General features: G+C 35.1%; 1 protein-coding gene across 1 annotated transcript; it reads right to left on the bottom strand.

Annotated features, from left to right (window-relative positions):
* Positions 1-1,312: 1,312 nt before the first annotated feature.
* On the bottom strand, positions 1,313-12,759 carry LOC116631416 (cilia- and flagella-associated protein 97-like). Its single transcript, XM_032402538.1, is given in 2 exon segments — positions 1,313-2,962; positions 12,634-12,759. Coding segments are annotated over 2 exon segments (1,716 nt in total). The 3' UTR covers positions 1,313-1,372.
* Positions 12,760-12,979: the final 220 nt, after the last annotated feature.

The following is a 12,979-nucleotide window of genomic DNA, read 5'->3' as shown; positions in this document are numbered from 1 at the left end:
GAAAGATTTGGCATTTAAAATGGAAACTTTCCAGTACATTCCAAAGGTATACTGAAAAGGCCAGTAATGAAACAATGATGACCAAGACAGCAGAAGCACCCACAACTGAGATACACTTTGTTCTATGAAATGAGAGTCCACAGGTTGACAGAAAAATATTCTAATTTCAAAAGTCAACTATACGACACCCTATTTGCCATTACTAATTCCATTAAGATTACTAGAATTTCAAAAGTGGCACTGTAAAAAATGGTACTTCCAGGATTCAACCCAAAAGCCCAAACCAACCAATACAAGAATATTAGATGACATTTAAAGTAGCCTCAACAAATGTGTGATATTTCTCCTTTACAATTTATATTTTAGTTTTCTTTCTCAGCTCTTAAAAACTGTAGTTGGAATTTCTAAAGCTTCAAGACTATGCATTTCTTATCTTCTCTCTTAATACAGCAAACACTAAACATAACACAACTTGTCAACAGTATCACTTAAAACACTGTTCTGACACAACTGAGGATCTGCTTCTTGGCTCCTCAAACTGGTGGTGCTATTTTGCTCAACAACTATTTGCTTATGGTCATATCTGGTCCTTGGACAACCTATTCACAATGTAGTGGACTGTAGCTCTAAAGTCTACCTCATTTTTCAGAATCATCAGTGGTATTTTACCTCAATGTGTAAGAATATGGAAGAGGGCCTTCCAAGTTGAACTTCCTATAACTCACAGTTTGAAATGGTCTGGAATGGCTGATCACATTTTTAAGATCTAACTCAGCACACTTATACAGAGGTAGTAGATGCCTTTGGTGAATCCCAAGGACTGCTCTAGCACAAGCTTCTCTCATTCTGCTCACCAAATCTAAATCAGCTCCCCCAATGAAAACAAGTTCAAGTTCTGTTTCATAATAAGAAAGTGTACAATCAAGTCTTACAATCAAATTATGAGTTATACCACCTAAATTCTGGAGCAAAGAGAAAAAGTCAAATTTAGGAGCTATGCTCATGGTTTAAAGCTTCTAAAAAACCACATAAAACAAGAACAATATCGTTAACATCTTGGGTCCAATGTGCTATAGCGATATTATCACAACTGTTTCATCAATGTAAGAGCTGAATCAATTTCTATGTTGAGAAAATATACATGCATACTACCATTTCTCTATCAAATACATATACATCTCATAGAAACACATCCTCATAGGAAACACTGATTTTACATTGTCTTTTTGAGAACAATTTTGCATTGAATTACAATAAAATTACAACTCATTGTTGTATATCTTAAATTAGAGATGTTTACACAAAGAATTGTAGTAATGTACAAGAGCACTTCAATAAGAACTGGATGAACAATGCTTAAAGCAAAAAGTTTTTATAACCAAGCTGTACGAACATTAGGGGGCTTAGGTCTTAGCAACAGGCCACTTGACGTGTCAAAAACTGGTCGCTCACTCTTACAACTGAGACCACTGGTAGCACTGGATGTTCTAGAAGCTCCTCTTAATGGGCTATACTGGCCAAGAGTTGATCTCACTCGTCTTGAGGACGGTGATGAGCTGAGATAACCCATATTGCGATGATAGTCCATCAGTTGGTCAGAGCGTTTCATACCAACTGTTGGCTTCACAGCTTCAAGCCTTTTCAATAAAGCCAAATTTTCTCTTTCAATCCTTTGTTGTTCCCTCTGTCTGTTGAGGGCACTATGATATAACTTAGGGGGATGAACAATCGATCTTCTAGGAATCGTACTTTTGTTTCCTGATTTTTCAGGCTGCCTTGACAGTTCTTAAAAAAGCCTCTGATTTTCCCTATCAATCTGTCTCACTTCCTCTCTTGTGAAAGAGTAGTTTTTCCTCGGTGCTGCCGAAGGCTGATCAAAGTGATGTTTTTGTGGTCCTTTTTTATCTAATTGCAGAAACGCTTTCAACAGATGATTGAGGTCCATTGTGTCATGTAAGGCTTTTTGTTTATATCTGTGGTCTGAACTGGAATCTAACACTGAAGATTTTGATGTGAGATCAGGCCCATGTTTTTCTTGCCCTTTTTTGGTTGATTTCAATGATTTTGAATTATTTTTTAAATCCTCAACATTTCCATATACTTCTTGACTCACATTTTCTTGCCTTTTAACTTTTACTTTTTGATCATTTGATGCTCCCAGTTCAAAAGATTGAACAGGGCTGATGTCTGGAGTTGACAGAGGAGTGACATCTGTCACAGTATCTTCAGATTCCTCATGGTAGTCACTGACTTTTGGTTTACCTGAAGGCTGTATTCCTGTTGATTTCATTCCTGGTTTATATTTCTGTTTTGGTGACAAGTGGGTTACACCACATAGACATTTCTTTAATGATGGCGATGAATCAGAAATACAGATATCAGACCCTGCATCTGAACAATCTGTGCCTGTACTTGAAGATGAGGAGGACAAAGAGGAAGAGGAGGAGGAGGAATTACTTTTGGAATACTTTTTACTTATGTTTTTTTTAAAGTTATTAGATGGTTTAGCTGACTTGGACCTGACATGTTGCTTTTTCCCATCACTGCTTTCCTCTCCATCAGTATAATAATCATCTTCACCTTCTTTTATAATTTTGGGACTTCTGCTTGGAGTGGGCAAGTGTATTTTATGCCCTGTTGTAGCACCCCACAATTTTTTTTATCTTGAAGTGGTCAATGATAAAGAATTTCTGGTTTGCATATTATCATTTTCTACAGGGTGGTGTTCTGGAGTAATTTTCTCCTTTATTGCATTTTCCTTCCTTTGTATTCCAAATTTCAAGTTTACATTTTCTGTATCTTTATCTATTTTCTCTTTAGGGTCATCATTTTGCTTGCCAAAAACTGAGTTACTTTCACATTTCTTTGCTTCTTCAAAGTCACTGTCAAAGAAGGAATGGTCCACTTCACCTTCTGATATATCTATAAACCGATCCCTGATGGTAAAAATATATCTGGCTGGCTCGGCAAGTTGAGCATGTGACTCTTGATCTCAGGGTTGTGAGCTGGAGCCCCACGTTGGGCGTAGTGCCTACTGGTGCTGTGGCCGTCGCAGCCATCTCGCACGCCGCCAGTGGCCTTCCAGGGTCGCGCGCACGCCGAGCTTATTATTTCTGATTAATGATCCACAGGTGGCCTGAGGTGGCAACCTCAGGTGATGGTTCCCACATGTCATGACCTAGGGTAACTCATATCATGATAAAGATGGGGTAGTTTCCTATCCTGCAATATAAACTAAAAGCTTGGGTCTATCCTCATGATCTTATGCAATTATTTCATGGGTATTTAAGTTCTTTCCCTAAAATTTTTGTTAAATTATCTCACAATTTAGTCTTCTTGCTGCTTCTGTTGTTAGTAAAACTTTCACACACGCTTAAGATCAATTTGTCTAAGACATTTGGTTTAAGAGGGGGTATTCCACATGGGTTCATGAAGAACAACCCCAGGATAATTCCCCAGGGATCATCAGAAGGGACAACCTCCATCTGACAACCTGACCAGACAGGCTGGTCCACTTCTGTATATACATTCCACAGGACTAGGATTCCTATAAAATACAGTATGCCCAGTGAAATTTAAATTTCAGATACAGCATTGTTTAGCTATAATGTATGGGATATAATTATATTTAAAAAGTATTTGTTATTTATCTGAAATTCAAATTTAATTAGTCACAGATCAGAGAAGGAAGAAGCTGGAAACAGGTTATATAACTTGCCTAAAATCTTTCAAGAATAGAAATGATATCCTTCAAAACATGTTATTTGGAGAAATAAGTAGGAAGAGGTGGAGTTAGAGCCCCTAGCAAAAAGAGAGGCATTATAAAAGTAGGAAGAAGTAGGGAGAAGACTACAGGCGTTAGAAATGGTTACTTTCTTTTGGGGAGAGGGGGATTCAGCTCTTATAGAAAATTGAATAAAGCATGGACCTTGCTACATTGAGTCACATTGGTTCACATTTCATCAGAAATCAAAAACAAACAAATAACAATTCCCTTTATTAATCCATATGCTAACTTTGAAAATGAAGGCATTTATATAATTTCATGTGAAAATAACTTGGGATTGAAATTAAAAGTTTTTCCTCTGATTAACTGGGCAAAATATATCCTATTATCTAATTTCTCCAAAACTCACTTTTCTCATCTTAAATCAGCAAAACAATCCTGCTCACCTAAGAGCTGTGAGGAGTTTTCATATAAGTAAGATACTCAGTTCAGTGCCTGAATTATATTAATCACTCCATACAGTTTAACTAGTATCGTTAAGACAATATAGCTCTAATGTATAAATAAAAATAAATGTTGGCAATTATTTTTTATCTAAATAGATATTTTTTACAAAACTAGATTTCATGTTGCCACAGTATCCTTTACTCCTAGAGCTCTGTTCTGGGACACAGTAAATACTAAAAAAAATTTGTTGGGCGCCTGGGTGGCTCAGTTGGTTAAGTGACTGCCTTCGGCTCAGGTCATGATCCTGGAGTCCCTGGATGAAGTCCCACATCCGGCTCCCTGCTCGGCAGGGAGTGTGCTTCTCCCTCTGACCCTCCCCCCTCTCATGTGCACTCTCTCATTCTCTCTCTCTCAAATAAATAAATAAAAAAATAAAACCTTTAAAAAAAAAAATTTGTTAAAGGAATGAATATGTTCAATTTAAGCATACAACTTATTGTCTTATGACAACTTAGAACCAATTTCTACTATCTTGCCTCAGATTTTCAGAACTTTGACTTTGGTCCTAGAAAAGTTATTTCTAGGGCGCCTGGGTGGCTCAGTTGGTTAGGCGACTGCCTTCGGCTCAGGTCATGATCCTGGAGTCCCGGGATCGAGTCCCACATCGGGCTCCCTGCTCGGCGGGGAGTCTGCTTCTCCCTCTGACCCTCCCCCCTCTCATGCTCTCTCTCTCTATCTCATTCTCTCTCTCAAATAAATAAATAAAAAATCATAAAAAAATAAAATATTAAAAAAAAAATAAAAGAAAAGTTATTTCTATGAAGCTATATTTTAATTTGCGTATCATCATTAAAGATTTTGATTTTCTTGTGGCCTGACTGAATTTTATTTGATTAATCTATGATGGAAGATGCAAAACTCACATCTTAATTATCAATATGTTATTATAAATAAAGTTTTTAAAAGTATATAATATATAAAATGTATAAAAATTATATAAAAATAAAGTTATTTTGTTTTTAACTTTTCTTCCCTTATAGGAGTTTATAGCTACCTTGTTCATAAGCTATTGTGAACATGAAATTGTTACTTTTGATTTCCAGATTAAAAAGAAAATAATTATGAAAATGATTATATGGTAAACTATAAATTATTGCTAAAACTATTGTTTTAATAGCATAACATTAGTTTTCATTATTCATAATTATTGAGGGAAAATATTAGTGAAATAAAACAATCCCTTGCCTCCAAATTTCCACATTTAACATTGTTCTTGCCAGCATTTGTGTACATGTCAACCATAACTCAGTAACTAAAAAAGATAAAGGAACTTTCTCTCTCCCACTAACAGAAACCAACTTCTAAATTAAAACTACTTCATGTATACAGTCTCTTCACCATAGGAATTGATGATCTATTATTTCACTGGATTTGGGACTTTTGACAAGAAGATCTGGTGATTCAGAGAATTAAACTGTGTGTGGATGAGCACGATTAAATTCTGTATAAAAACAAAAAGAAAGAGCTAGAGAGAAATTCATATTGATATTGGACAAATGTTTTGATGAAGCCTTAGGAAAAAAGAATAGACACTAATCAGAGTAAGTATCATTCATGCATTATATTCAATGCAACCAAGAACAGATGTGAAGGGCTGATGTTAGAGAAATAATGAATAATGCAGTTGTTCAATGCCAACTCTCATTTTACCTGATTATTACTGTTTCTTTGATTGAATTATAGATGAGAAAAGTGCATTTGTAAAGCACTAAATATATTTCAATTATTGAATTCACCATGAATCTATCACCAAAAACGATCCACCACTAGTATTCTGGATTACCTACAAAGGGGCTGAATCAGAATGCTGCATTGTTAAAAAAAAAAAAAAAAAAAAAAAAAAAAACTACAGTAAATAAAAGCTGTGTTATAGTAAAATAATAATTGTCACTGTAGCTGAACACTATTTATGCAGCTGGGCAATATGCCATATGCTTTATTTTTATTTTCTTGTTTACTTTTTCCAGAAACACCAAGGTAGATATTACTGTCATTTCCATTTTATGGATAAGAAAACTAGCTTAAAAAACTTAACTAGATTACTAAATCTCATATGACCAATAAGCGGAAGAGCCAGGACTGACCTCTCCCCCTCTCTCTCCCTCTCTCTCTCTTTCTCTCATTTGTCTATCCTTAGGTCCTCTGACCAAAAAACTCCTATGATGCAGGCTCTGACTGGTCAATGTGTAATCACAACCTGATTCAATTTTTCATCAGTAGAATAAAATAAATAATGATGCTTAGCCCTGGGGGTTATTGTGGTACCAAATGAGAAGATGTTTGAAATCTGTGAAAACTGTAAACTGACACCATTATAGATACTTTTTACTATTAACAAATAGAATGTTCAGGCACTGGGTTTAATAAGAAAATAAGATATGGTTCAAACTTCATGATGATTACAGCATAGTGTGACAATCTTATATATAATTAAATATAGATGATGGCATGAAAGTTTCATAAGGAGTTCAGAGGAAGGAGAGATTTCATATGAGAGACAGTGTGTTCAGGAAGGAAGGGAGAAGTCCAAATAGATAGGAAAACTAGTATAGGATGTTTTAGAACAGGGGCAGGGACAAAGCAGAAGTATTCAGGAGAATTTACATAACTCAGTTGGTTAAGTTTTGTGCAATATATGACAGTTTCTAATTTTTCATATCCTGATCAATATGTTCTACTCTTTAATAATAACATAGGTAAAAAGTAATGTTAATTTTAATGAGCATGGCTTTTTTAAAAAAAGTGATTTTGGACATCTTTTATGGATTAAACATTTATAATTAATTGTTTGTGGAGATGTCTACCCATATTGTCTCACTATTTGCTATTGATGCCAGGTAGTTCTTCACCAGTTAGAGAAGGTTTTTGTGTGTTAGGATATTAGTCTTATGTTTTATGAGTTGAAAATATTTTTCAAATTAATATGTCTTTTGACTATGCTTATATTGATTTTGCTACGGAATTTAAAACATATTGGTTTTATTTTTTTTTATTTTATGGATTCTGAGTTTTGTGCCATGCTGAGGAAAGCCCTGTCCATTTTCAGATATATTTTTTTTAAATTATTCTTTCATTTTTTTTCTAGGATTTTTGTGTTATTTTTTATATTTAAATATTTGATTCATATGGAATTCTCCCTGAAGTAAAAGTGTGAGACAGCATTCAAATTTGTTTTTCATCGGTTTACATAATTGTTGAAATAGCATTTATTACAAAAATAAAACTCCAACTCAATAAATTTCTATGTTTTGGGTATATTTATAAATTTTCTCTTATTTTCCAATAATCTGTTTATGCATCAACATTACTATACTTTATTTTTTAAAAGATTTATTTATTTGAGAGAGAGAGAGAAAGAGAGAGAGAGGGAGGGAGTAGGGGGAGGGGCAGAGGGAGAGAAACTCAAGCAGACTCTGTGCCGAGCATGGAGTCCAATGCAGGGCTTGACAGGGGCTCGATACCACAACACTGAGATCATCACCTGAGCCGAAATCAAGATTCAGGCGCTCAACCGAATGAGCCACCCAGGTGCCCCAACATTACAGTATTTTAAAAAGCATTATAATTTTATAGAATGTGTTATAATGTAGTAGAGCTACTCTTTCAACATTCGTCTTCATTTTCAGAAATTTTGTGGATACTTCTTACTTGATTATTTTTCCACATAAACTTTAAATTCAGATTTTGTAGTTCAAATATCTCTTATTTTTATTTGAGACCCCTTAAATTTATTGATTATCTGAGGAGAAATTTCAGAGTTATTATGTTGAACCTCCTGGTTTTCAAGCAGCAAATAGCATAATTAAGGTCTCCTGGCATTTTCTCCCTCAGTATCCACAGCAGCTCAAGACATAGCAAAATAAACTTGACAGTCTAGCCTGATCATGGAGGCCTGTAGGTTGAGCCTCATTGTACCTCTCACAGTACTTGTATGAAAAAGTCCCCATATTTAAGACTCAACATAGAAGGACAAAATCAGCCCACAGCAGAGGCTAGGGTAGACCCCCAGGCTCCTGCACAAGTTGGAGAAAGGAGAGGGGGGCATAGGATCCACAGCCAGTGATGACGAGGGAGATTAAGACAACCCAGAGAAAATGGCCTCATTACCCAGAAGCCTTGCCTAAAGCCAAAGGAATAAACCAAACCAAACACCCAGCAGCATCATTGAGTCCAGCAGAGCTATCAAGTGTCCCTGCAGGGGAAGCACTGCATTTTCCATACACATCCTTCTCACAGTGTGAGTCAAATCAACAGCATCCCACTCCAGCCCAATTGTGTTACTTATTTATTGTCTATCTGCCCTCTTTTAGAATATCAGTTTATGAGTGTGCAAACTTGTCTAGCTTAATTACCTATTATATCTCCAGCAACTGCAACACTACACTCCCATTTTTTAGATGAAAATTCAATAAATGTATATCGAATAAATGAATAAAAAAACACATGAATAAATGGACTGATATTCTGCTAAGGATATTACCTCTGACTATTGCACTCCATTAGTTTATTAGTGAGATGTGCCATGAGAAAACAGAAAATAGAAAAGCTGAAAAGCCCAGAGATGTGAGATGTACGTGTGAGTTAAAGACAAATATGCATTTATTCTTTTGCTTGTATTGCTTGTATTGCATTATGTTTATCTATGTGTTCCCGGTGAAGCCAAAATTATTACTTAAGTCACTTTTTAAAAAAATCTCAGTTTGTCTATAGGTACTTGACCATGATATTTGTCTGACAGAAAATTTTATTGGGAGTCTTACGATCATTTGAGACCTTGACCTTTCACTTTTCCTTCAAAAAACAAATTGGAGTAAGCATTGACTTTGCTTGTTATCACTGAAAAAAATATGGTCCAGATAAAACTTTGCTTTCAGTGGCTAATGCACAGTTTCTTATTCATGTGTTCATTATGAGTGAACTTGACCATTGCAATAGTTTCCATAATCGCTTCCCTACCGTTAGAACAATTTTTGATGATATCACCCTCATGCTTCACTTGCTTAATTAGACCCCAGTGCATCAATGAGTCATTTTAACATTCTCCTGTGAAGGCTCTTCATGCCCAGGGCTCACCCCTGTCTCTAAGTTTTATGCTGTTCTTCTTAGCCAAGGCTGTAAGATATTTGAGTACAGTTGTTTTCTAGACAATTTATGTTTTTATTGATAACAGAATGAATCTTTACCCATTTCTTTGATGCTGTCTGAATAGGGAAGGAATTTGATATTTTTTGAATACCTACTATGTGTGAGAGTGTGTGCTATGCATGTCACACTTATGGTTTCATTTAAAATTAAGATATCATTTTCCTTACAGGAAATTAGTAATTGCTCACTGTAAATGTTTTGGGAATGTAAAAATGTACAAAATAGAGAACAAAATTAGCCAATCTTCTCTCTCAGTCCAGAAGTAAACATGGTACAATATACAGGGTTTTTCTATATTTAATACATGTATGTGACTGTGTCGTTCATATAGTTGTCAACTTATTAAATCATGGTCTTTTATCCATTTGATTAAAATATCTTTAACATATCCTGTTCAATGACTGTTAAGTTCTATTACAAAGCTTTTATGCTGTTTCTAATGGGTAACTGGAATAGCAGTTGACAGAATTAAAAGCATGAGTTGAAACAAAGAACAAATAACTTTGGCGGTACAGTCTAACAGATAATCTCATGCTCTGTTACTCCTATGTTAAGTTTGGTTTAATTTAAAACTAATTTTTAAAAAGTATGATTTCTTATGCTTTAAGAGAATTATGTAATAATTTTCTATAATAAAGAGAATTCTGACCCAAGTTTTATATTTAAGTGATTTATCGTTAATTTCCAAATTATTGGCTAATTACTTCCACTAGTTTAAGTGAGAGGAAATGGGATTAGAGTGAACATGGGAGATGAGCTGGGTTGTATGGGAGTGAAGAAAATAAATCTACTGATATGTTGGTTCAAGTATGGTCTTGTCCAATATCAAGGAAATTATATGTATGCAGCTCAGTTTTGTAAGATTATTGGAGAGGAGGAAGTATGGAACCAGAAACCTTTGTTTGATATCCAGGATTCTCCAAATTCTTGCTTAAATTCCTGCTCTATTAAATGGCACTGGATACTGCTGGGAAATAGCATTAGTTAAAAGTTAGAATAATAACAGTCACCAAACACAGAAGCTCTCTTTTCTCAGCAGGGTTGAGTCAACTGGAGCCCAGAATTAGGGAGTAGGCAAGAGGAAGTCCCCCTCCTGTCCTATCCACACATGTCCTCAATATTCAGCTGAATCCATTCACTGGAAGGAAAGGATTAAGAAGAATTAAGAAATCATATTGATAGAGACATTGCCTATGGCTTCAACCTCTACAAGAATTTTCATTTCAGTTTATTTAGTTGTTTTTTTATTATTGAGAATTGAGTTCCTTGGAAAAATAAATAAAAGCTTAATTTGAAATCAGTGAGAAGAGTTGAGTACCAAAAAGCTTGATGGATGAAAAAAATACCCAAATCATAGAAAGTTAGCAAAGCTTTTGTGGAAAACCATTCCACTGGAGAATCCCACCACAGAATTTATTGGTAAAGCCTTAAGAGACCTTGAAAGAGAGGGAGCACATTGTTTATGAGTTTATTTTCTGGGACACTGTTTTGATAATGGTGGTAGTAAAACTTCCTTTGAGAACAAGTCGTAAAGCAGAAGGTTAACATCAAGGTAGTGCTGAATAAGACTTTGTAGACATATCCTGAGCAACCTCAGAATGTAACTATCATTTGTAAAGTTGTATGTGTGACCCTCTTGGACAGGCAGATATTTCCTAGAGTTTATTCTGTGATAATTATTTGGAAATTCTAAATCACTCAAGACTAAATTATGAGCACAAAACCTTAAACTGGGTAACAATTCAAAAGAACCAGTTTCATTTCTGTAACAGTTTTTAAAAGAAGCATGTCTCCTCATTACTGTTTTCTTTAATGTTTATAAGTATATGGGGTATTTGAGAAACCAGATAATTTTCAGGAATAATCTGGTTGATAAAATGAATCCAGAATGAAGACATTACATTTAAATTATTCTCCCTAATGGCTTATTAATAAGTATAAAATAACTGCAAATATAAAATAGTAAAGCAAATGATTCATTTTAACACAGACAGTGAAATACACAAAGGGTTACGTAATGGCATTTTGGCGTTGACCCTGAGAGCTGAAAGTATTTATTATTATTTGTTTGTTTGTTTGTTTGCTGTATTTACTGAGTAGAAACGCACGTAGTTAAGAGAAAGTGTCAGGCAAAATAGAAGATGTTTGATAGGACAGATTTAATTAGCTGATACAAATATTATAATATATCAGCACTTTTAACAACATGACCTTCAATTGTTCCTCAGGGGACACAGCACAACAAAGAGAAAGACCTTTCTTCTAAAATGACAGCTGCTGATAATTCTCTGTATTTACACATTTCGTTCCTTCTAAAAAGCACAACATGTCCTTAATTTTGTGATGCTCCTCAAAGGTTAATGGGTCTGAACTCACATTCCTGATAATTCAGCTTTTGTACAGTAGGCCAAGTTCACTGCAAAGTCAGGGGAATAAGGATTATTACAAAGCTAGGACTATGAAAGGCCACAGAACAAGAATAGAGTGAAAAGTATTGAGTTAAAAGATTAGCATTGATCCTAGATTATCACAAAAGTTGCCTAAATATTCTCCTGGTGTCTGTGCTATCTCCAGATGCTCAATCTATCTTAACCTGCCTACAGATTTATTCCTTCTTAAACACATCTTTGATCATGCTGCAGCCACAAGTAAAATGTTCAATAGCTCCTTAAAACTGAAGTATAAATGCTATCCACTTAATCATTTGGCCACTGCTTATATTGCCACACTTCTTCCACATGCCTCAACTGTGTGAAGTCTCCACTTCAGCTAGGCTGCTCTATTTTGTCCTAGTTTGACTTAAAACAACACTGCCTCACACATTTGCTCACAAAACCAATCTCAAACACACGGGGTATGCCTAGCTGCTTCACCATACACCTCCTTTTCATTGACATCTTCCCCAAATATTCTAGAAAAAGCTTTCAACTCTCAACTTCTGTAACACTCTGCTCTTGTTAATAATGTATTTGACATACTCATGACCTGTTTTCTTGAGGTCAAAGTGATCTTGCAGCTAGCATCTGTTCCTACTGCTTAGTCTTACAAGTACTCCCTTACTCAATAAATATCCAGTGGTTAAATAAACAAATACTGATCTGTTGACCACCAACTCTGAAGAAAGTTATAGGAATTTTGAGACATGGATAATATAAATAAAGCATAGAATATATTCCAATTATTTCCAAATTTGTATTTAACAAAGGTCTTAGGAGAGTTCCTCAGGAAGAATCAAGAGGTAGGGGCCTCTTCACCTGCCTGTTGGTGTCTTTGCCTTCCTCCAAGTCTACCCTGTGTCTTGCTTCCATGAAACACAGCTGAACAATGTTCTGCAGGATGAACATCCGACCTAATCCTGCAGAATGTTTATTGTTTCCCATGGTTAGATCCACCAGGCTCAGATTTTTCCACTTAATAGTTTTTCTTAGAGGTTTAAACTTTAGATAAATGAATAAAAGAATTTAGAAAGAATGAATACACACTGTGGATTGAATGTTTTAAAGCCAAATAAACAATTAACATATGGAGGAAAGTAACTAGTATTTACTGAGTATTGGTATATTTTGGATGCTATGCAAGATTCTTTGTGAATACATCTTA

Source organism: Phoca vitulina, unplaced genomic scaffold (assembly GCF_004348235.1).
Source record: "Phoca vitulina isolate PV1807 unplaced genomic scaffold, GSC_HSeal_1.0 scaffold5, whole genome shotgun sequence".
Lineage (NCBI taxonomy): Eukaryota > Metazoa > Chordata > Mammalia > Carnivora > Phocidae > Phoca > Phoca vitulina.
Note: the sequence above shows the minus strand (reverse complement) of the source record. Positions and strands in the feature narration are given on the sequence as shown.